At 41.4% G+C, this 25,140-nt stretch overlaps 2 protein-coding genes across 10 annotated transcripts in view; one reads left to right on the forward strand and one right to left on the reverse strand.

Annotated features, from left to right (window-relative positions):
- Positions 1 to 2,681: 2,681 nt before the first annotated feature.
- On the reverse strand, positions 2,682 to 18,038 carry cpsf6 (cleavage and polyadenylation specific factor 6). Of its 9 annotated transcripts, none has more exons than XM_062528059.1 (12): positions 17,913 to 18,038; positions 14,229 to 14,438; positions 13,808 to 13,911; positions 13,505 to 13,650; positions 13,124 to 13,291; positions 12,484 to 12,582; positions 9,881 to 10,376; positions 9,330 to 9,455; positions 8,595 to 8,710; positions 7,777 to 7,981; positions 7,303 to 7,502; positions 2,682 to 3,280 (listed from the first exon to the last, which is right to left on the reverse strand). In XM_062528059.1, the coding sequence occupies exons 1-11, from the start codon at positions 17,970 to 17,972 to the stop codon at positions 7,316 to 7,318; spliced, it is 1,917 nt and encodes a 638-aa protein (XP_062384043.1). In that variant the 5' UTR covers positions 17,973 to 18,038; the 3' UTR covers positions 2,682 to 3,280; positions 7,303 to 7,315. The 9 variants fall into 9 exon arrangements, with proteins under 9 accessions (XP_062384043.1, XP_062384045.1, XP_062384048.1 ...); XM_062528061.1 differs by having other exon boundaries at positions 13,124 to 13,279; positions 17,913 to 17,987; XM_062528064.1 differs by having other exon boundaries at positions 7,303 to 7,499; positions 7,828 to 7,981; positions 17,913 to 17,987.
- A 1,873-nt stretch (positions 18,039 to 19,911) lies between these two features.
- Positions 19,912 to 25,140, forward strand: part of cct2 (chaperonin containing TCP1, subunit 2 (beta)) — an 8,404-nt gene continuing 3,175 nt past the window's right edge. Inside the window, exons 1-10 of the mRNA XM_062528069.1 lie at positions 19,912 to 20,007; positions 21,353 to 21,427; positions 21,523 to 21,588; positions 21,783 to 21,894; positions 22,018 to 22,094; positions 22,276 to 22,388; positions 22,856 to 23,058; positions 23,311 to 23,411; positions 24,265 to 24,392; positions 24,763 to 24,866. Of these exons, the coding sequence (XP_062384053.1) occupies positions 20,005 to 20,007; positions 21,353 to 21,427; positions 21,523 to 21,588; positions 21,783 to 21,894; positions 22,018 to 22,094; positions 22,276 to 22,388; positions 22,856 to 23,058; positions 23,311 to 23,411; positions 24,265 to 24,392; positions 24,763 to 24,866 (982 nt within the window). The 5' untranslated portion in view covers positions 19,912 to 20,004. The remainder of the gene's footprint in view (positions 20,008 to 21,352; positions 21,428 to 21,522; positions 21,589 to 21,782; positions 21,895 to 22,017; positions 22,095 to 22,275; positions 22,389 to 22,855; positions 23,059 to 23,310; positions 23,412 to 24,264; positions 24,393 to 24,762; positions 24,867 to 25,140) is intronic.

Consider the following 25,140-nt stretch of genomic DNA (forward strand, 5'->3'; position numbering starts at 1 on the left):
CATGGCTCTAAACGGAGAGCTTTCCCATGGAGATTCTTAGAGAAGTTTTCTTACAGTCTAAGGCCAGGCTTAAATCATGTATGGTAAACAGGCCGAATAAGTCTATACCCACCAACATCTTGGATTCCCCTCTGACTGATGATCCGCATGGCTACTTACCTGAAAGGATGTCTCAAAAGCTGAGAAGGTAGAGTCAAGGGGTATAAAAGACACACTCAAAAAATATACATCTCTGACATGACTTTTTACACTTAAACTGACGTTACATCTACATGGCTACTTCACATGTCGGACAACAGTTCCTACACAAATATATATAATAAAATAGAAAACATATAGCACAAGTGTGTACACAGTAAGTATATAGGAATTTTTAAAAGACTCTATATGGCAAAAATATGTCCAACTTACCAGAGCTGAATACTAATATTAGCAACACTGCTGACCATGTCAATTCTAAAAACTTGAGACATGCTAGCATTGACATAATAAAAACAGACCAGCTGTTGATTAACTAACAACATAGATTTCAAAGGAACCATAGATGCCTCCCCAGACACTAGCTAACCCTAAACAAAGTTTAGCCAGAGGGGTGTGGGATCAGTGCTGGAATATATCTATATTCTCTACAGTGTATTGGCTTTGAATCTTGATTGCTCAATCAGAACAATTGCTACAGTACTAAGATCAAGCTATACTGCAAGTGAAACACTGTGGCACACTACTTTATTAAGAACACCCAAAACATGACAATGTCTTACGAAAAAAGATCTATCCTTTAAATACTGTACAGATCTGGATAAAAACAGTACAAAACAACCACATTCAAATGCATAAATGAAACGTAAGCAGGGCCTAATATAATCCCTGATATATAGAGAAAGTGTGTGTGTGTGTGTGTGTGTGTGTGTGTATGTGTGTGTGTGTGTGCGTGTGTGTGTCTAAAATCCATTTTTGCATAATTGGGGAAAGGTCAGTAAAATAAAACATGATTCAGTAGATCACTGGTCTGAATCAGCCACTTGAATACAAGCTTGATACATCACAGCCAGCCCAAATAAGGCTCATCAATTCCTACACAGTGACTGCATGTCGTTATGTGTATTGATACAAATAAGTATTTGAACTGTGTGCGAACTTTCTGTTAAGAACGGTTCGCTTGTCACCAAGTCATCATTTCTTAACAAAGTAAGTAATGATGACTTAAAAGAGGGAAGGATAAGGTTGAGTTGGCCACCCGGTACCAATATACAAAAGTTTAGATGGCCAATCAATTTCCCTGCATGTAAACTACTGCAAACGTTCCTCATTCTACATACAGTGGCTAGGTAATATAGTCTTCACATATCCACACCAAAAAAGCATGAAAGTATGTTTGCCCTACTTTTGAGCCTAGAAATGTTCACATTTTCATTAAAAATCTGTTTAAAAATGAACCACATTCCATGAGGGGTATTATATCATTTGACTACAGTGGTGTGGTAAGTTCCCAAAAACAGAAAAACAATATCAGTGCAATTAAACTTGAATTTGAGTCAAGACATCTGAGGAAATGGAACTAGTCATTTAAATTGAGACCCAACAACAAATTAAAAGCCAAGCCAATTAACATCATCACAATGCCTGTTAAGCAAATTCATTTTAAAACTACACTGCATGTATTAAGTGCAAAATATTTCAGGTCACAGTGTTTAGTCTGATAAAATGTCAGGAAAATGTGCATATGGACTCAAAATATCATCAGTGTAATTTAAAAAATTACAAACCCCATAACCATTCATTGGTTCTGTCAAGATTTTTTCAGATTCATATTACTGTAATGAAGGTAAGAGACCAGATGAAATGGTCAATTTGCTGCTCAACAACAACTTGACAAGAGAATTAGTGTAATTTGACATAAGTGTGTATCTACTTTTACTGTACTGTACCAAAGGTTCTACATTTAATTTGGTCAACAAACAAACAAAAGAAGAAACAAACAAACAAAAAAAAAAACACGAATGAAATGGGAGTGTCTGTTAAAGCACTGATCATGTAAACATTTGTTACCACCTTCAAAATCCTACTAGCTACACTAAGTTCACTATGTATATCTATTTGACTCAACCATCAGTAATATAGTACACAATAAAAAATTACATGTCAATGCTCTTTAAGGCACAATCAGTAACTGATTTTGTTTTTTTGCCAAACAATGTGACATTGTCAAAATACATGGAGTACAAGTCCACATATCTTACTGGTAGTAGTACCACTTCAATGTACACATTTTTGTTTTCTGTGGCAAAGTTATACCCCTAGGAGTGACATCTCTACCATTGCTGGAACACAAGTCTGAAGTTAATTATATATCAGGCAGCGGGACTATAAGTCTCTTGCCAGTGATCAGTGACATTTCACAGCATAGTTTACCCAATTTAGTGTACACCTTAATATTTGTAAAAAAATAAAAAATCACACTGTGGACTGTACTCTGAAAATAAACACCTCAAACCTTCTTTTTTTAAGTTTTAAGCTTACTTCTGTATAAAACAAGACAGTGCAATGCAGAGAACTTTCTGACTTCAAATGACCAGTAAATATGACAGTGATCCACCAAGGCACACATTTCATATGAACTAGGAGTGAGATGTCAGTTTAAGGAATTCAGAATATAAACAATTGGCAACCCCAGCAAACAGTTTATTACAACACAGAGTCTATTTAATAATGAATCAAAGCATAGACATATACAAACATTATCCGAACCAGGAGACAGACAAGGAGAGGGGGAGGAGTCATTAAGAGAAAAAAAATAAAGACGCTTACCAGAAGTAGTCCCTATAAAAACAATATCCCTAGACAGACAATTTATACATTATAGCGGTCAAAATGTTTATCGTTTAGGGGAACGCAAGCAAAGTTTTTATTCCTTAGTGGATTTTACGATGCAAAGCAGAGATTTCTTTTTAATTACACAGGTATGATAGGTCTGTCTTTGTATGCCTTTCAAATAAAACAAAAAAATAAAAAAAAAAGAGCCATGAGTTTTTTTGTTTGTCTTTTTTTTTCTTTTTTTAAACCATGAGTATAGGATGAAGGGTCTTTTTTTGTTTCTGTACACCTCTAATGCAGCCTTACACAACAGTGTCAGTCCCATCCTCTGACGCAAAGTTGGAAGAAGAGAGAGGACAAGGGATGGGTGGGTGGATGAGGGTCGCTGGGAGGCAGAAAGGTCCTGAAGGGACGCGGCGCGGGTGGATGGGTGCTTGTCCAGGCGTGGCTCCTCCTCTTCCGACAGCTGAAAGGTGTGAAACGGAGGGTGGTGTTTGTTTGTTTTGTTTTTTTTGGGGCAACCCAGTCATGCAGAGATTTGCTTTTGTTTACCCGTTCTCTAACTAGACCCATCATACACACAAACAAGCATACAAAAATTGATACACATGCAAACACAATGGCAAAGGAACATATTTTCCCCCTCGTGGTAATGACTATAGTGGCAAATTCAGTAAGACTTTCAGAGCTTACAATTTTAGATCATATTACTTCAGTTTTGCAACTTGCCAGATAAGAACAGTATGCAAGTGTTCATCCACATTACCAAATGCCTTTACACATATTCAGATCGATTCGTTAGCAACTCAATGCGTTAAGGCAATGTCCCACATCCCACTCTAAAAATTACTTTTCATTCAATTCATCTCATGACACAAAACATTCAGTCAACATCATGATATTTGTGCATTTACGGGAGCTGAGACACACTTGGAAAGACTACAGAGGATTCTATGTGACTAGATCTAAGACAGTAGTCGTTGGACAGAATAGAGGAAAGACATGACCAGCGTTACAGAAGGGGAAGAGAAAGAGAATGATTCAATGCTCTTTGGACACAGTTGGAAGAACAGGATGGGAAGACTTGCATGCAGCTCAGTAAACATGATACGCCAACACAGTAAGGCTTATATTTAAGAAAAATAAAAAATAAAAAGCTGTTCAATTAGACACTACATATTACCAAAGGGAGTCTCTCTAGATACACCCGGTAGCCGGAGCCTGGCTTGTGATATGGGATAGTTAAGAAGCACCCTGGCTTTTAAATAGATTCTAAATAGGTGAGGCTATCGAAAAGCTCAAATTCAAAAATCTTATTTCCAAAGTGGAAAAACTGGTCTCACAAGAATAAAATCACTTGCAGCATGGATATATATATTTTACATGGTGCAATTATCCTTTTTCCTCCCCTTTTCCTCCAATTTAAAATTCAATCACTATTTCCTGCTACGGCAACCCACCAGATTCCCTTTTCTATTCTGAGAACTACAGACACTCAATGAGATCAATGCATTTCATAAGAAGAGGTTTGTAGAGATCTTCTAGAGGTCATATTATTGGTACAATTAGAATGCCCCATTTGCATTGCAATATGTTTATACTACCACCATCACTACTGTAACACTTATTTGACAGTGATAATGCCGAGGCTTCACATACAGTAATGCACTTCCATATAGCATTCCATTAATGGCTAATGCACATTAGTTTAAGGGCTAATTCACTTTCAATGATTTGTTTGTGTATTGACAATCATGTACTAATATTGTCAAGTTAGGCTTCCTGAAATGCAGTGACCCCAATGGTAAAAAGGGAAACATTTCCATTAATGTACTCATGACAAAACAGATACTGACAGAAGAGAAAGAGAGAATGAAGGTGTGAATTTGTTTTCCGAAAACCAACAAACAAACAAACAAAACAAAAAACACTAGAGCAAAAAGGTCATCAGGATATCTGCTTTCTCCAAGCCTGTAAACAGGATCATGACCTACATTGGACAAACTTGGAAACAAAAACATGCTAGTCATTGTCACCTGCACTACAACAGTGATCTCGCTCCAGAGGCTAGGTGAGTAAACAGAATGTGTTAAGATCTGAGGACAATTCGGCATAGAGAGGTCACAGGTCGACAGATAAAGGCACATCAGAAGACACAGTTGGTGAGGCAAGGATGTCAAAATACAGAACGCCACAGAAACCTCTCAGTGCAGCTAAAAGCTTTGGCCTGCCAAAAACTTGGATTTTTACATTTCCTTTTTGAAATTCGTTGGACCAATCTGACCAAATAGACTAGGATGCCAGAAGGATTTGTTTTAATTTCTCGTCAGGTTGGAATGGTTTGTTACAACTGTACAACCTAATCAAGCCACTAGGAGGCCAGTGAGCACTGGGGTCAAATGACCAAAGCCTTCCATTCCAGGAAGCCACAGATCTGGTGGCAACTATGGATTCACGGTATTACAGTGATTCTCAGAATCAGGCTACAAAAAATAAAAGAAAAAAAAGGTAAATAAATAAGGACTTGAGACATCATTATGAGTAATAAAGGCATTCACCTTCACTGATCTAATGTAGACATTTGAGCTCATTCTTCTCATTTAGACCACATTGTGATCGAATTTCTACAGTTTACATAATTATTATATTCATTCTACTCTCATGTCTTATATTCTGGAATGGTTCAAAATTCTGACATACAAAATTGTGGACAGTTTTAATGATAGAGTTGACCAGAACAGTCAGGTTCACACAATAACTGGCTGACAGACCGTATAGGCATAAATAGGCATAAATATGCATAAATACCAAAAGGGCCATGGAGAGGGCTTTGGTCATAAGGGGCTGCAGTTGAGAGGTTTCTTGAGTCAGTACATTCTGATATTCATCAACGATAACAGTTATCAAACCCACAGCAAACTTTCTGGAAATTATGCTTTTTCAAATCTCATACTAGATATTGTTCGTTCATCTTACCACTTATTAGACCACATCTGAGACTGAACCACAACTAACTGTGAATATTTCCACCATAGTTTGAAAAATAATGTCTGTATTGTACGGATATTAAATAAAAAATATGCCAAGTTTTATAAACCAAAAGGTGCATACAAATTAGGCTCAAAGTCTGACCAAACCCATAAGTGATCAATGCAATTTCTTCAAAAGATTATTATCTGGCCACAAATTAATGGAATGTCTGAGCAACAACACATTACAGGAAAAATAAACTATGATTAAACTCCACCAAGGTATGATAATTATAATATGGAAGGCTTCACAGTCAATTATCTAAAGGGCAGTCTTGTCAAGAGAAATATTTTGCAATTCAACAAAGTCAATTTCCTTTGCAATTCAAATAACACTAATGCCAAAATCAAACCCTACACAACACAGACAGTTTCATAAGTAGCAAAGTTATACTGTCAGAAGTCAGGATTATTACAAATCTGTCCAATATTTGTGAAAGAGCATCACAAAACAGTCTAAATGACATGGCCAATATTACACATACCTCAGATGTACTATTAAACATGAGAGCTATGAGGTTAAAATGGCTAGGGCAAATCACAATGGTGGGCTATTTATAAAACTGATTCGATACAAACAGAACAAATGTTTACACAAACTGGGAATGTTAGGATGCGTACTGAGTATGAGGTTGGTGTAAAGGGACCTCTGATTTTTTTTACTCATACATTCACATATGGATTAAGATGTTATGAAGCAGAGGGTTTCATATATGCATCTTACTAGTGAGTAAATTTTGTAAGTATGATAATGATATTGCTTGGGTATTACAAATATTTTTTAATATCAGTATTTATGCAATAATATATCCGCACATTCCTTTCCAATATCTTGATCAACTTAAATCAATTCAAAGCGTAGAATAAAAACTACACAATTTTGAATCTTGGACATATTTGCTGCTTAGCAAACCAATAGTGTATCAGATATGACAACATTTCACATACTGATTTTACTGATCTCACTGATCACCAACATATAATAAATGCACTTGGTGCACACAAGTCCACAATCACAATACAGACAAAAACTACAATGTCACTACAAAAATGCTCCCATATCCATATCCAAAATAGTTTCCCCATTTAGTTTTACAACTGATCTCCTTGTGTAACACAGATGAAACACAAGGTAATTTTGAATTAATTACAACATAAATGACATATTTCTAGAAAACCTCAGAAGTACCCACTAGCGTTCATCCCCCAGCAACAGGAAAAACACTGTGGAAAGTCACACCAAGACAAACCTTGTCTGCAGTACAATTCCTACATGGTCAATCAAATAAACCTCTTACCTCATCGGATTCCCCCACTTACCTGATGTTAAACGAGCTAAAACAGGAGCCCTTGGAGGAGATCTCCACTTCCTAGAGGAAAAAGGAGGACAGGGGAGAGAGGGTAGGAGGAAGGGGAGAACAGGGGGAGTGGCAAGACAAGGGAACCACGGCATACACACCTTCACTGGCGTTCTAGCGGTGGCGGTATTCCCTCTCGCGGTCCCGATCTCTTTCGCGGTCGCGGTCCCTCTCGCGGTGGCGGTCTCGTTCGCGGCTGCGTTCCCGGTAGTAGTCCTCGTGGCGGTCCCGGCTTCGCGACTTGTGTCGACGACTCTTCTCTCGCGACCGGCTGTGGTCACGTTCACGTGAGCGCTCCCTTCTTCAAGAAAAGCGACAGGTCAGTGAAGATGCACAGATCACACAGATGCATCTGATGCACACACCTTACTAACTGCAATATCATGGGTGTGCAAGTCAAATTTGAAGAATTGCACCAACTTACACAGACTTAAAACAAAATTCCAAACTCTAAAGTAGCACAAAACTAAAAATCATTAACTCCCCACTAAAACTGACTTAAAGAAACCCACAACATTTCAATAGCATCACAACGTTTCTCAAAAAAAATCAGGACAAACAACCAAACTACTCACCCCCCTTTCAGGCCCTTTATGAGAGCTGTAGTGTGACTGACAGAGCCATACCTCGACGCGGAGCCGTAGGACTTTGACTCGATGCCGTGCAGGCAGTCCTGTAGCGAGCTGATGAGGACTTTACAGCGATCATCAGCAGACACTTTCGACTGCTTGATCAGAGAGATGGCCGTCACCAAGGTCTCTATCGCACTCCCATAGTCCGCTGGAGGATAAGACACAGGACAATAAGGCCTCTAGTTAACGGTCAACAAAGAAAAGTCTTGAAAAGTTTTTTCAAGAGGACTAGTATGGGCATTCCTAAATTTTAGATTAAAATCAGAGTGCCAAAGCTTCTTTCTTTTTTGAGTTATTCCAAGATTTTGCCTTATTTCAAAATTGATTGGAAAGAGATTTTAGGTGACAAAATAATGTACTACCCAATTTTGATACATATTTTACACTCATTATAAACATCACACCTTCTTTAGCCAAGCAAAAAATGGCACCGATGTTGCAGACAGAATCTAGTACAGTCTGAATTGACTGGAAACTGACCCAGTCAGTTCATGGACCACCATCACTTTTCTGATGCAAAGTGGACCATGGCTCCAGACTGTCCAACATACACACCACTACAGTCATTTCCCGCATATAAGCCACATTGTGTATAAGCCGCAGGACAGTGTTTTATGCAAGTAAAAAACAAACAAACAAACATATTAACACCATATTAACTGCCCCCCTGCATTAACCTCATAGCGGAAGAAATGTAGAAAAATCAATGTATAAGCCGCAGCTAATAGTCAGGATATTACGGTAAACAATGTAGCTCTCACCAGCACTTGCGTCAGACACCGCGCGTGAGATAGCACTGCTGGAAATGGCCCGGTTACGGTTCATGATCTCTTCGAACTCTGCTTCGCTCAGCGGGGTCCGTGCCGAATCCATCTCCCTGCACACACACACATACAAAAGTTCAGAGATGAACATTATTTGGTACCAAAACCAAGACACAAAATGAAATATCAAAATCTCACACGCACAGAGTGCCTAATCCTCTGCCTGGATATGTGCTCTTCGTAGCACCGACCCCCCCCCCCCCCCCCCCCCCCCAAGCCTTAGCTGAACATTCACGGGCTGAGGCAGTTGACTGCCATGAGCCAGATCTGAGGCCTATTGATGTTACCTGCATGCATATCCAGGGATAGGATTGAGCATCCTTGATGTAAAGGGTTAAAAGGCGCACACACACACACACACCCTCACACATAAGGGTTAATCAAAAAGTAAAACTGCAAAAGTACCACTCATGTGGTATTACAGTTTACACACATTTAAAATGCGGTGTAATGCAAATCAACCCAGTCCCCCAAGCCAAGCTATGTAGCAAATAATCAGCAAAACACACAGCCTAAAGGGATGCATCCACTCAAAAAAAATAATAAAAAAAATAAAAACAACTTCTTCAAAATAAAACAAACACAAAAAACAAAACACAAAACAAACAAAGCCAGGCAAGGAGTCTGAGGTTCCTGTTCGGGGGCTGCCAGATGTTTTGGAGCTGTACTGACCCTGCGTCACTGGCACTGGGCAAATGCCTGCCGCCCTGTTTCAGATCGGCCATACCGCCCTCGTTAATCCAGGGCTCTCTCAGGGGTCTGAGCCCAAAGTCTGGGATTAGCGGGGGTCTCGGGTTGCTGGAAGCAGCCAGAGGGAGGGACATTCAGGGTCACAGGGAAGAGCGACTCGCGACTGATCACTAGGGTCATCACTACGGTCGACTGACAAATTTTAAACTCTGCTCTATGGGCAGCAGATCCCTCCAAAAGAGTATCCCTCAACATCAATGTCCTCACAAGGTTATAAAAACAAATAAGTGTGTAACGCAGTGGAAATACAGGGCCTCCCTCTTATACAACAATAAGACCAACAACTAGCACAAACTTTAACGACACAACTTCGCAGAAAATGAGAAAAGTTAAGTGAAAATAGAGAAAGCAACAGAAAATACAAACACTATTTACAACTGACGACATTCATTGGTCTGCGTGGACTGAGTGTAGAGACTAGGTTCGGACTGAGAGATGTATTTGGGGTGACGTGCACGGCATACGGATCTTACCTGCCACCAGGTCCGTAGTCTCCTCGGTCATATGGAGGCGGCCGTCCGTACGGGTCGTTTGGAGGAGGGCCTCTGCTGTCTGACGATGGCATGTTGTTGTTCCCGGGCGGAGGGAAGAAGGCAGGGTTGACGTGAGGGGCAGGGGGTGGCCCGCCAGGTGGTGGACCCTGCATGTGTGGAGGGGGGGCCAAGGCCATGGGTGGGCCTATTGGACCAGGAGGGCGTGGTGGGAAGGGACCTGGGGGAGGTGGGCCTTGTTGGGGTGGAGGGGGGCCAGGAGGAGGGCCGTAGCCAGGTGGTGGTGGGCCTGGAGGGAGGGGGCCCATCGGAGGCTGGCCAAACTGGCCTGGGAACATGACTGGGGGAGGGGGGCGATCGCCTCTGTTGGGGGGCCCAGAGAGGGGCGGGGGCAGACCCTGTCCCGGAGGTGGGGGCCCGGGGGGACCAGGGGGTCCAGGTGGGCCAGGTGGAGGGCGAGGCGGTCCCTGCATGCCTCCTGAAGGGAAGAGACACATAAAGAGAGAAGAACGCAACATGAGTATGCATCACAAGTTACGAGAGGCTTTGAACGTGTTGTAGTTCACTCGAGGTAACCTTGCTAAAAAGAGGATTACTTTAGTTTTGTGAGTAGCAGACTCAGGCAATCTCGTCTCATTTTGGAAAAGCGTGTCTGCTTCCATTGAAGCTTAAATTTCTCAAAATTCTCTATTTGCTACACAGTGTTAACATTACTCTTTAAGGACTAACTAGTCGCAATTATGATTCCAACACAGGAAACCAATTCTCTTGCGGATCAGATTGCCTGATCTGCCTTTAGTCTTTGCAGACATAATCTGCAAACATGCTGCGCAACACACATAAAAGAAAAATATACATTTCAAGGCTGCCTGTGTGTATGTGGCTGGAAAGGGGGGGGGCTGCCTTTGACCTCTGACTCTTTCACCGTGTGTGTGCTAATCTCAGCCTTAATGAGAGCCTCCAATGTGTTCAGGTAATTTAAGGATTTTAATTATTTTCTGTTTTCTGCACTCAAAAAACAGTAGCTGCAAAGGCTGCAATTTTGCCGACATGGTTGACTAACTTTAGCTCGATATAACCTCATGATAATGGCCATGTTTTTTTTTTTAAGTCGTTTGTAGACTGTTCTGATGAAGATGCTAATGCAGAGGGCCCTAATTTAAATGGAAAGCAAAGTGCACAGCTAAAACTAATTTAATAACAGGGCAAAAAATGGTGCTGGTTTATTACCATGAGCAAGATCAAAGCACAAACATCAGGGGACGGCTCAAAGCTCCCCCACAACACACAATTGCTTTAGTTCATGCACTTTGCTCGTTGGTTCAGCACAAAGTATCAAGTCATTTAAATTGGGGCCAACTGTGTCAGGCAAAGCGGAAGAAGCACAAGAGGATGAGTAATGAGCTCTTAATGTCACAGATAAAGGTGGAAATGAGCAGGCAGCTCTTTCCTAGCCAAGCAGAACTGAGATTAGAGGTGTTAGCAAGGTCTTCAGAAAGGTCAAGTTCAGAAAGACATACTTAACAAGTAGTCTCACACACAGATATCTATACACACACACACACACACACACACAATTAGCACCTATTAGAAAGATTTCAATCCAGACAACTACACAATAGGGTAACAACACTTACAGAAAGACCATATTACTTGAATAGTTTTTTTTTTTTTTTTAAAAGCTGAGGTTAAAGATGTACTGGACAAAAGATAACAAACGTGCAAAGCTAAGCCTTCATAGAAGTTACCAGCCAAAGCAGACATGATAGAAAAGCAGGAAGAAACAGAGAGCTGAGTTGGGAGTTTTGTACCCAGAACTCCATCCTGTTTCTCTAAAAAGGAGGGAAATGTGACTTTCCACCTCGTTTAAGGGTTCCCGCCGCTTCATAGCCGATGGCAAAAATCTAATGCCACCAAACATCTAGGGTAGCTTTTATTTTAATACTAGCAGGCGGACCCTTCTTGCTAATAGTATAAATACTTTATGAGGCGAGGTCGATTTCATTTCCGCACTTTGCATTACAGATTGTACGAGCAAAGGGAGTTCATGTCTGTCTCCACACATCAGGTGCTATACAACAATTTCACTGAGAAATATTATTGGTATGGGTTGTGTTTTAAATAGAAATCTTGTGTAGAGCATTTATTTCATATAGACCTAAAGCAGGCTTCTCACAAACAGCATATTGACGTGTTATATTCAGTAAAAATGAAACCCTGCTAACAAAAAACTAGTAGTGAGTAGTACTCCTAATATGAAATATCTACACGGGCATCCTTATATTGATTTGACAGAAAGACTGAGGGAACATGAACCACTGACAAGGATCAAGACAACAAATAAAAATCACCCCCCTTTTTGCAATGACTACAAAACGGCCTTGGGCTTAGCCCAGGCAAACAGACAGCACAGCCGAGTAAAGAATACAACACACAGAGCTGCCTTGACGTAAGACAGACAGTAACAAATATGATCATGACAACAACAAAGAGGGTAGGGGAAAGGAAGGAGGGGGGTGTGAGTTTCTTAAACACGTGTTTGTTTGTTTGCTTAAGCTCTGTCAATAGGAGACGAGGCCTTTCACCTCTGGGTCGCCAGCTCCCATCGCGCCCCGGCTGGAAGCAATTGAAATTCATATCCATCAGCTGGCTGTTGGGGTGCCTATGGGTTATGGCCCCGGGCCCTGATGGGAGAGAAACCACAATCACAACTGGCACCTGACGCGGCGAGGCAGCAACAGCAGCAAGAGGTGCCAAAGAGGAAGAACGGAAAAGGAAGCAAAAAAAATAGAAAGAAATGGAAAAGAAAGGGGAACAACACACCCCCCAAAAATGAAAACAGGGGGGGAAAAGGGGGAGGGGAAGAAAAGGAAATCAAAAGAAACAAGGAATGCAGGCTGTCTGAGCTGTCCTTAACCAACCTCCAAAGGAGTGTGAGCAAACCTGGACGAGAGGTCAAAGGTCACACAGGCCTTCACATAGGAGAGCGGCCAGGAGCGTGGGGGGGAGAGGGGGAGCCGCTAAAGCGTTTGGAGGAGAAGTGGGGGCATAGCCAGGTGGCCAGCCTGAAACGACGGCGCAACTGCCTCCAGCCGGGAACCTGAGGGACGGCGTGAACCCAGAGCCATGCCTGCCGTGCCAAGTTTAGAGGCGAGGTTTTGAGGGGCAGGGGAAAGGAGGGCGTCAGGGGAGGGGGAGGGGGGAGGGGTTTGAAGTGAAACTCACCTGGGAAGGGTGGAGGACCTCCGGGTCCAACTGGGCCGGGGAAACGGTCTCCCCCTGGTCCTGGGGGGCCAGGGAAACGCCCTCGGCCTCGGCCCATCGGGAAGCCACCACGGCCGATACCAGGCGGGCCAGCTTTACCCTCGCCAGACATTTGACCTGATTGTGTGCCTGACAGATACAAACAGGCACAAGGGGTCAGGTATTTCAAACGGACAAGCCTGTACTAATATTGAGACAATTGAGTATATCTCCTCCACAGTTTTAACAAATGTAAAACATGTTTAATAAAAGTAAACGATAGAGGATCTCATACAGGGGCTGAATATTAGAAATACAACTATAGCAAAAGAAAGGTTTAATGTAGAGGCTTGATGGCCATACTTTTCCGGGATTGCATCTCAAACTGGCTGAGGGACTGTTTGTTGCATGGTGTGACGATGGGGTTCTGCCCGTGAAGTTCCCGCTTAGACAGCAGGTCCAGTAGCTTTCTGGAAGAAGCATCAGAACCAACACAGACCAGCGCAAACCTGCATTCAAACACACACACATACACTTCATTAAAGAAGCCTAACATTATGGAGACACACATGAACACAACTTGATATTATGAAAGAAGCCCAAAGTACAGGTCATTCCTGATCCCTTTTAGCAAAGACAGCCAACAATCAGACTTGTGTTACTCACCCTTTCGACTGGCCATTGGCACGGTTCTCAAAGAACTTGATCTCAAGCACGTCATTAATACCTATCGACCGAATGGCATCTGACAAATCTTCATCTGTCGTCCACTATGGAAAGAGATATCAAATATATTAGCCTTAGTTATATGCAACAATATTTTATTTTATTTAAGAATCAATACCAACCCTTGCAAATGTCAGGATATCAACCATATTACCTACTCCAAGCCTGAGCACTTGCAACAATCCACAGTCCACAGAACGCATTACAGATATTCAGTGACCAAATAGTGCAACTCAGTACTACCCACATTAGACCAAACGTTTGCACAGCGATTATCCGGGCGATAATATGAATCTCATTACGTCATGTTATGATGAGTAAGTCAAAAATACTTTTTACAAAAACAAGAACAGAGACGAACCCATGTGAGGTTTCCGATGTACAGAGCAATCCTCTTGCCCGTGTATGTGTAGACCACGTTAGATGAAGGACCCTTGCCCCCCTCTGAGCCAACAGGCTGGGGCAAATTGTCCAGGTAGTCCCGGTCCTCTGGAGCATCCCCATTGTTGGCAGATGGAGAGATTACGTCATCGTACAAGTCTATCTGGTCGTGCACTGGGTAATCCTCACCCTGATTTCAAAGACAAGGCACACACACAAAAAAAAACCTTTCATTATATCAGATTCTAATATATTTAGCTATAATATTTTACAGAATTTCATATGTCTGTAACCTAAATCTGAGGTTTCCATTAAACTTATATAATTATCCTAATATGGAGCGACCAAACACAAGTTTCAATTCTTTGACAGGCAGATATTTCTGCTCATAGTCTCCATGGAAATTCATCGATTCTAATTCTGTCTACTAATTACCAGAGGTGTGGACTCGAGTCATGTGACTTGGACTCGAGTCAGACTCGAGTCATGAATTTGATGACTTTAGACTCGACTTGACAAAATATAAAAAGACTTGCAACTCGACTTGGACTTTAACATCAATGACTCGGACTTTCACTTGGACTTGCGCCTATTGACTTGTAAAGACTTGCTACTTCCCATAAAAAAACGAAAGACAAAAAGATAAAATGTAGACACGGACTGGTCTATCTATTATGTGTGTGCGCCTGTGCGTGAGACAATGCGCGTATTCGGCACAAAATCCAATCAAATCACTTACTGTAGATTGTTTTGATTCGACAGCGGCCAACCACGCGGAACAAGCTAGACAACACGCAGGGCCAGACAACGAACGTGAATGCACCAGCAAAATGATACCTACGATTATTTCGTTAATTCGTTTGCCTACAAAAAATATGTGGAGACCAACAAGAAACGAATGACTGTGTAGAACTTGTTAAATTCCTCCCAGCTTCATCCTAGCCTGCTTTTGACATATGCCTGGTAGGCTACTATGAAACAAAACTGGTAGCCTACCCTACTGATTCTGTTGTCTAATTGATGGATTTAACCACGATTAGGATTAGGCTTTTAAAAGGTGGAACATTTTCACCTCAAAAGTGCGCTGTATCATATAGCCACTGCGTCTTTTTGTGTACATTCACATTAAATCCATTCCACTAACATTATCAGGAGGAGAATAGGCTACCATAACGTTATTTTGAGCACTGGTTGTTACCATAGACCTAATGTTACTCATTGGATACATATCAAACTCCATGTCATGGTCGAGTAAGTTAAGCACCCACCCAATTAAACATGAAGGAAAAAGTGAACGGGACAACAATGCCACGCCACGGTAACCTACCTAAATCATAGAAGTTAACATTGCAAGATATTTTCTATGACATCAGAAATATTTTCTTTACCTTGTCAGTTGTTTGAACATTCATTTTATTTAATGAAAACATATATCCTTAAACTATGCGTGACTATTTTTCTAACCGAATGAAACCTAATTACGTTCACGCACTTCTTAAAGTGACAGGCATTCAAATAGACCTACACACCACCCTGTAATGTCATTAAAGACAAGTGTAATCAATATGAATTATTCAAATTACTGAATATTTTTAGCTATAAGTAATTATGCAGATCCTAAAATACTATAAATTGTTAACAAAATATGTCAAGTTTATGAATTCAAAATATGAAATAGACACAAGACACACCATTCTCTGTGTGTGTGGACTGGAGATTTGAGCAGAGACTAGGATTGCCACTGCTGTGAGTTATCTCTATCCCCCTTATGGCAATACGGTTTTGCCTACATTTTTGTAATGTAATAAACATGGTCACACGTTTTAAAACTATTTCAGCTTGTGTAGGCCTATCAGTGGTTTCTTAACAAATTGAACACATATTTTAACACATAGGGCCTATATTTCATTGAGAATGTGCTAGAGATACCATTTGACATTTCTGCTAGACAGATTTGCATCTCAATCTCTCCAGCACACACAAATTCAATTGACAAAATACCTGTTTCACTCGATTTTTAAAAAGACTTGAAAGGACTCGAAAGTCAGACCGTAGGACTTGGGACTTGACTTGAGACTTGTTGGCCTTTGACTTGGACTTGGACTCGGGACTTGCCTGTCTTGACTCGGGACTTGACTTGGGACTTGAGGGCAATGAATTGAGACTAACTTGTGACTTGCCAAACAATGACTTTGTCCCACCTCTGCTAATTACCCCCACTGGGGTCAACTGTACCAAAAGACTCTCCCTCTGTGATACATGTTTGTGTGTGTTTGTGTGTGTGTGTTTTCTATGTATGCGCTAGGCACCCTGTCTGATGCATTTATGTGTGTTAGTGTGTCCAAGTAGGCCTGCATATTTGTGTGTTTTAACGATTCCCATTGGATCTTCCCTCTGGGGTAAGGTCAGGGACAGCTCAAAGCGATGAGACCTGGCCCAGAGTACACTGATAATCCTGAGGCTTATCTCAAACAAACTTTGCAAACCCTCATTCCCATTAAGCTTCTCGGCAGCCGACCCACAAGGGCAAGTCATTAATCTCTCCATGCGTGTTCATTAATGTCGGAAAAAGTTAGGCCACCAGTTCACTTAATGGGTGACTACATGATGCCTGTCAAACTACTGTACACTGATCAATAAGTACGCAGCGCTCCCATTTGTACATGCAGAAACGGGAAACGTCGCTCAATATAAACCAATTAAGAAGCAGGCCTAACACTAAAGAATGGCATATATAAAACGCCTTCAAAAGGACATGCAATACTATTCAATCGTGTTAAAAACATTTGCAAATGTTTCAAAATAAAGTTGCATTAAATATGCATAGCTGAATAAGAACACTTGCAGTCCCATCTTTCGTTGAATTGCGTTACCATTAACTAAATGCGAAATAAATTGCATGCAATGAATAGGCGTAATTCTGTTGACAAGTTCAGCTCTTCACATTAACTCCCAATATGACGATAACAGCTTATGCCCATGTTGATGTCCAACTAAACAACATTAAGCTAAGGTTACACAGCTAGCGTTAAGGTTAGCTAACAAAAGTTGACTGACTGCCATTCAGGTTACATGGGTTGGATAGCGCCATGCGTTAATGCTTGAATAGCGTTGCCTATTTAAACTAACGTTACAATGAATGATGCAACATCAACAGACACAAGACACAAGGAATTGGACCTATACTCTTGCAAAAAAATCTCGTACAACATTGTGACATCCAAAATGAACCATGTGAAGTGCAAAGGCCACACACAATTTCAGTGAGCGAGGCCTTTCCCCGCCACTTCAAAGCTAACTGGCGTTCCTAATCGACACTAGCAAACAATGGCCACGCACGTTAGCGTATCTACAAAGGTGCACTTCTTTCATTCAAAAGAAAACGCCTAGTCTAAAACCAAACAGACATGCACTTGTATTGAAAATAATACAAGCTGTAAAAACAAAAATAACTTTGCCTGCAGAGAATTCATTCATGTGACTAGTGCAGTGCTGATTAGCTAGTTGCGCTAGCCTTAAAGCTAGACATGGACCAACCTCCGCAGCGGTTGAGGAGGCAATTCATAGATGGGACAACAAAACTGTTTGCAAGTTACACTTTCCGTGCAATTCTTTGGAAGTACGTGCTCCTAACGATCATGCTGGCAAATAATGAAAGTAATACCTGATTGAACTCCTCTTCTACATCCGCGTAAATATCGATGTGATCCACACCGTCGGCCATTTTCCACTCAGCCTCCTCCGCCTCCAACTGAGCGAGACAAAATGCAAACAGGAAAACTGGATGCGTCACATCCTATGGACTGAAGTGAATTTTACGAAAATGCATCTTTCTCCTTTTCAGCCTCATCTCATTATGGGTCTTAATAGATAACTTATATAATATGTTTTATGGTATGATTATGATATTTAGCTGACGCTTTTGTACAGAGTGGCTTACAATGACAAATGAGCATAACATTAGCAAATTAACAGTTTACAAAAACATGCTATCTTAATACCAACAACAATAGACTATCCTAAATAGAATTGACTAATAAAACAATGACCATAAACGTATAAAACACACTACTCAATAAGGAAAACTGAATTAAGGTGTTCACGGGCCTGGGAATAATGGAGAAAGCGTATCCCCCCCATGCTTAACCACTTTACAAAACCTGGGAAATTCCTTGAATTTCCCCTTGGGGATCAATAAAGTATCTATCTATCTATCTATCTAAATTGGGTAACAGTTTGATAAGTTTCCCAGTAGTGGACTTGTGTAGTCCGTTTTGACTGGTCTAGCCATTTTAATGTTAATGGGACATTTAAAGCAGCATAGAATTCTTTCTCAAAATATAGGCCTACTTTATTATTTTTTATTTATTTATGATTAATGTGTGTGTGTGTGTGTGTGTGTGTGTGTGTGTGTGTGTGTGTGTGTGTGTGTGTGTGTGTGTGTGTGTGTGTGTGTCTGTGACTGTGTGTGCGTGTTTGTGTGTCTGTGTGTGTGGCTGAGTGTTTTAACTTTTATTGTGCCGTCCATGTTTCCCCTCTTTCTGACTGCAGACCTGTGAACACACCAATAGCAGTTCTTTAGATGCTTTTTATATACAAAAAGGTATTCTAGACAGACGGACAATAGATAGATAGATAGATAGATTGATAGACAGACAGACAGACAGACAGACAGACAGACAGATAGATAGATAGATAGATAGATAGATAGATATAGGTATTATTCATCCCCACAGGGGAAATTAAGATGTCCAGCAGCCTACAGTGTGTTGTCCATCAACAAACATTCTCCATGCATTACACTCATAAAAACATAAATAAAAACGCATATAACAACAGTTAATAAAGGTAAAGTTAAAAAGCTACTATCAGTGGTAATAAATAATTAATGCATATCAACAGGTCCATCATGCAGCCTTATGGCGGCCGGAGCAAATGGTCTCCTGTAACTCTCAGTCCTGCTTCGCATGGAGAGGAGTCGGTCTCTGTGGCTGCTTTGCTGGGCAACCACAGTGTCATGCAATGGGTGGCTCCTGTTACTGAGGATGGATTTCTTCCTCCTCCTCATTATTCCCTCCACCAAATATCCTAATGAGACCAAAGAACAATTGAATTCAGTTCAATTAAATAGATAAATAAATATAAAACGTATTTATCCCCAAGGGCCAATTTCTCTATGCAGGCGTAGTGACGTATAAGACATAATACAACATATAAGAAACATAAGACAGGACAAAAGGAAGAACAGGACAGACAGCGGTGTGAGTGTGTGTGTGTGTGTGTGTGTCTGTGTGTGAGTGTGTGTGTGTGTGTGTGTCTGTGTGTGTGTGTGTGTGTGTGTGTGTGTGTGAGTGGGGGGGATCGCAGAAGAATAGACTTTTGACAGTGACCTTCTCATCAGAGGCGACAGGAAACATGTTACTGGATGGAAATGTATAGTGTCCTATCCTATGTGAGAGATTGAAGTTTAATTCTGGCCTATAAATTGTAGGCCTACAGTCAAAATATAAAAACAACTTTTTTTCCCCTGTAAAAATCGATCACATATTTCCGTCCTGTTTTCAAATTATAAAGCATAATGTTTTACATATGTTTAAGACCTTGGCAAATCGGTTTTTCTTCTTCAGAGATGCGCTGATCTGGGTGCGAGTCTTGTGCAGACGTAACTACGTCACAGTATTCGCGTGCCTTATGCGACAGCGTTGACTGGTTGGTTCCTCCCTGAACGTCTACGGCCTCAACCAACTTCAGACATCATGGTAAGCTAGTACCTTTGTTGTATTAAAGTTCTGAATGTAGAGTATTCGTGAGTCTGTGTGTGTTGGGATTGGTTCATACGTGAACGTTTGGCATTAAGAAAGATAACAAGTTCAAATTGGCACATTTGTGTGTTTCCTCTTCTCTGTATAAGATGCGCAATCAATTGACAGGGGAAAGCACATGGGCCCAAGCTAACGTTACCGTTACAATTAAGCCGGTCATGCTAGCATGCAAATGTGTTGCAAAAAGAAACACTGTTGTGGAAATGGACGGATGTAAAGCTGACAATGTAGAAATGTCAAGATGACCTCTGTGAGTCTTGCAGAATGTTTGCAGTTGGTCGTTGATATGTAGTGCTTGGCTGAATGAAACAAGCTTGCTATGCTAACGTTACTAGCTCACACACTCGTACTGTATTGTTAAAACTGAAGCAGGTAGCTAGCAAAGTATAGCACTGTTAGCCGTCTCAGATTTTATAATTTGATGTGTTACCTATTGCAGATACGTATATAGACGTAATCTCCGTTAAATAAAGTTATTTTGTTTTAAACGTGTGTGTAATACTTTGTCATTTGGACTGTTTCACACTAAGTAAAGATTAGCATCGTGGAACAGGCCGGTAAGCTTCTAGTGGTTTCTTAGGAGAAGAGGGAGGAGACCGTGTGGTAGCTTAGCTACTTTTGTCAACGAGAGTGAAGAAAACTGCTTGGGGAGTGACCATCATCTTATGCATTCTCATGGCGGTTTCCACGTTTCATATAGATTTAGATCTTTCAATTTACACTAGTCTGTAGATCATGTTCAGTGTATTCAGATAGCGCGTTACTTCATGCTTATCTGAGTTTTGTTTATCAGATGACACATGCTGATCCATGTATGATGTTCGCATGACACAAAGATGTTTGTACATAAGCAACAATGATCAGACTATTAGCTATTATTAATATTAAGTCATAGTGGTAATTATTTTTACGGACGCTTTTATCCTAAGCGATTTATAGACGATAATCATAGGGCCAGTCTTCCTGGGGGCAACTCCGGGTAAAGTGCCTTGCTCAATGGCACACGATGGCAGCTGAGAGTCAAACCCACCCAGATTATGCAGGTTAGAGTAATATAGAGTGATAATCAATAGAATGTCAGGAAGTTGTGAAAAAAGGCAATAAAATGTCTTGTTTAGTTGAAGATGAGTTTAACAGATGCAGTCCTAAAGCAGATCATGCATTTTTGTAATGATTATTGATTTTTTTCCCTACGCTAGAGGTTGACCTAATAGATATCTGAGAACTGTATATTGACAATAACTGTATATTGACCCTTGTGAATTATTTATTTTCACAACAGGCGTCCATTTCAATGGCACCCGTTAATATCTTCAAGCAAGGGGCTGATGAGGAGAAAGCGGAGACTGCCCGCATGGTGAGTTGAGTTGCTTTGTCAGGTGAAAACTGTCGAATCATTAGTTATTTGCCGTAAAACAACACTTGCTCATGGGTATCTCAATTCATTCACAGTCATCCTTCATCGGTGCCATTGCCATCGGTGATCTAGTGAAGAGCACCCTGGGACCAAAAGGAATGGTATGTTAAGTCAGTTGGGAGAGATATCAGGCACAGCCTATCTACTTGTCTTTTTGTGTATGTTATATGAGATGATTTCATACAGGAAAGTCTGCGTCTTCTGACTAGTTTAGTTTATGCCAGGCATGCACATTAAATGAAACTGAAGATGCTGTGGGTCCTGCATTTGCTGACGTCTTGCTGTTGTATCTTAGGACAAAATCCTTCTTGGAGGTGGCAGAGAAGCCACTGTCACAGTAACCAACGATGGGGCCACCATTCTGAAAGCCATTGGTGTGGACAACCCTGCTGCCAAAGTGCTGGTTGGTGCGTACAACCTTTATGTCACAAACTAACATTTGATAGGTTTCACATTTTGTAGTACCACGCTGAGTCTTTAACTTTGGAGTTGATTGCTTTTGCCTTTCTCTCTCTGCTTGATGCACGCAGATATGTCCAAAGTCCAGGATGATGAGGTTGGAGATGGTACCACATCTGTTACAGTTCTTGCTGCTGAGCTGCTTCGGGTATGTCTTCAGATTTGAATTCTGCCCGTCTCACTTTACTCATCCCAAATATTTTGTGTGGTGCTCGCAACTCCTGTCTCTCTCTCTCACTCTCTCTCTCTCTCTCTCTCTCTCTCTCTTCTGGTCAGTGGTGTGTGTTAATGAACGGTTTACAGAATTAAGATTCATATTGGGCTTTTAGGAAGCTGAGGTCCTGATTGCCAAGAAGATCCACCCTCAGACGATCATCTGTGGCTGGCGAAAGGCCACTCAAGTTGCCCGTGAGGCACTGAAAGCGGCAGCAGTGGACCATGGGTAAATAATTACACTTCTTAACTCAATTTCTGATATGACTCAGTATTTCTTGATCTGCATTGCTCAATTTTTATTTCTTCTGGACAATTACTCGATCACTCTATATAGAGCTCAACAATGACTGCCCACTCTGGTTCTGAAAATACTAATCTTGTTAATCATCTCCATTGAGAATTCAGTTGTAAGCCATCAGATCGCAACTATCCCAGGTAGACTTGCCATGAATTATGAGGCTTTGAAACGATTGTATATGCTAATACAGATGCAATAAGTTTGTATAATATTAACATTGTTTGAGGAAGAACATCCTTAATTCGCTACCAAAAATCCTGATGTGTTAGGTAACGTCTTTGATGGGTAGACATGAAACTCTGTTCTAAGAACAACCTAGGGTCTACTTTTTTGGATGTTAAGAGGAAGTGGTATGTTTATCCTGTTGATAAATCCCTCCCCCTTGCCCCACACAGTAACGAACCAGCGAAGTTCCAGGAGGATCTGTTGAACATTTCCCGCACCACACTCTCCTCCAAGCTGCTGACCCACCACAAGGACCACTTTGCCAAGCTGGCTGTGGAGGCCGTGATGAGGCTCAAGGGATCCGGGAACCTGGAGGCCATCCACATCATCAAGAAACTGGGGGGCAGCCTCACCGACTCCTACCTGGATGAAGGTATTAGGGAAAGGGAGGAATTGGGGAGAGGGGAGGGAATGTACAGAGACACATAAGATAATAGTTGGACATTGAGAGTGAAAAGGAAAGGGAGAAGTGCATTGGGTGATCAATATCTTTCAGTTTTTTTTAGTTTTCTTTAAGTACTGTGTATGGTTGTGTCGGGGACTGTCATAAACACCCCCATTCACTTGTAATAGATTTATTAATAAAATGTACTTGGAGCCTGCTAACCGCTTTTTTTCTTGAAAGGTTTCTTGTTGGATAAGAAAATTGGCGTCAATCAGCCCAAGAGGCTGGAGAATGTCAACATCCTCATTGCCAACACAGGCATGGACACAGACAAGATCAAGGTCTGTATCCTACTTTACTCTTCTCTTTGCAGTAGTATCAGCTATGTGGGCTTTGTACAGTGAGCATGTGACCACTATATTTCTGAGCTGCTCTCTGTCAGCGTGGGATATCGCTGTGTCTTGTGAATGGAGGAGGGGCAGTGGTCGAAAAGTCCAACTTTAGAAAGTAAATGTCCTACCATCTATTGGATCCACCTGTGCACTTAGCACAGGTGATTTCACTAATTAGCTGTTGTAAGTGTCTGAAGAGTTGTACTAATTAGAATCAGCTGGTTTAGTGGATGGTTAGCTCACATATGTGACCATTCAAAGCGAAATCAGTCGTTTTGCGCACAACGTTATTTTGAGATAATCAACAATAACAAACTTCCGGGTTAAAATGTTGAATTTCACGTTTTCGCATAATTTGACTGTATACAGTCTACAGTTTCATATCGTGAACACATTTCACGGAAAAACATAAGTTTTGACTGTTAAACCCGGCGAAGATTCAACACATTTGCTGTCATTCCTGTTGTGCACGCGCCGCTTAAAAAGGTGATTTCTCCTCTTCTGGCATACCGTGACCGGAGAACCATGTCAACTTTGGATGCGGTTATCTTAGCGATAGTTTGTGTAATACCCTCGCTATACATACCGTTGGAAAGCTTAGTTTATGGCCGTTCACGTGAGCACAATAACTTAATTTAATACATTTTACCGAAACGACGCGTTCCGCTTTACAGGGTCATATATGTGGTAGGACTTTGACTCTCTCAAGCTGAACTTTTCCACCTCTGGCCGGGAGTGTGTTTAGGGGGCTGTCTCTGATCCATGTGTGTGTGTGTGTGTGTGTGTGTGTGTTCCCATTCAGATCTTTGGCTCCCGGGTGCGTGTGGACTCCACGGCGAAGGTGGCTGAGATCGAGCAGGCCGAGAAGGAGAAGATGAAGGAGAAGGTGGAGCGCATCCTCAAGCACGGCATCAACTGCTTCATCAACAGGTACCTACCTCACCTGCAGCTCGCAGATGTGTCTGTTTACCGATGGAAAGATACTCGCCCATCATGACGTTTTGTGGTTTTTGTGTCGGCTGTAAAGTATGGCTCATTTGAGCGTTAAGTACGGATACAGAGGGAGACTTCTATCAATGCACACTGCATTGATTTTTTTGTGTCTTACATGTTTGCCGTACGTTTATGGATACAGACAACATGGAGCAATATTTGAAATGGATGTATTTTCAAGTGACCATAAGTCAGGCTTTACAGATGAGCGCTGTTGATCGAATGATTATATGGTCCTGAATATATTGGCTCCTCCTAGCCGTATGGCCCCTGACTGTATGTGATTGTGATTGGGCTCTCTTCTCAGGCAACTGATCTACAACTACCCAGAGCAGCTGTTTGCCGCAGCTGGAGTGATGGCCATCGAGCACGCAGACTTTACTGGGGTGGAGCGTCTGGCACTGGTCACAGGTGTGTGTGTGTGTGTGCGCTTGTGTGTGTGTCTGTCTGTGTGTGTGGGTCTGTCTGTCTGACTTTTGGAGTTCAGAAAGGTTGCACTTGATTACTCAAATTATGTTATCTCTAATTTAATTTTCATGCATTCAGCTTCACATAGTTTATTCCTTGTAGAGCTATCCAGATCATGGAGGTATTATATATAACTGGAGAGCGTGACTTAAGTCCCGCCCTCCATTCAAATGAATGGCAGAGGCTAGGCTAGTAAATCCGGCCAATTCAGTGTCAA

The sequence above is a fragment of the Sardina pilchardus genome, chromosome 23 (genome assembly GCF_963854185.1).
Source record: "Sardina pilchardus chromosome 23, fSarPil1.1, whole genome shotgun sequence".
In the NCBI taxonomy this organism is placed as follows: Eukaryota; Metazoa; Chordata; class Actinopteri; order Clupeiformes; family Clupeidae; genus Sardina; species Sardina pilchardus.

Coding starts and splice junctions, on each gene's coding strand:
- cpsf6 (XM_062528059.1), bottom strand. CDS start 17,972: ATGGCCGACGGTGTGGATCACATCGATATTTACGCGGATGTAGAAGAG. Junction 14,439..17,912: donor TAGAAGAGGAGTTCAATCAG/GTATTACTTTCA, acceptor CTTTGAAATCAG/GGTGAGGATTACCCAGTGCA. Junction 10,377..12,483: donor TGGGAGCTGGCGACCCAGAG/GTGAAAGGCCTC, acceptor TCTTCCCTTCAG/GAGGCATGCAGGGACCGCCT.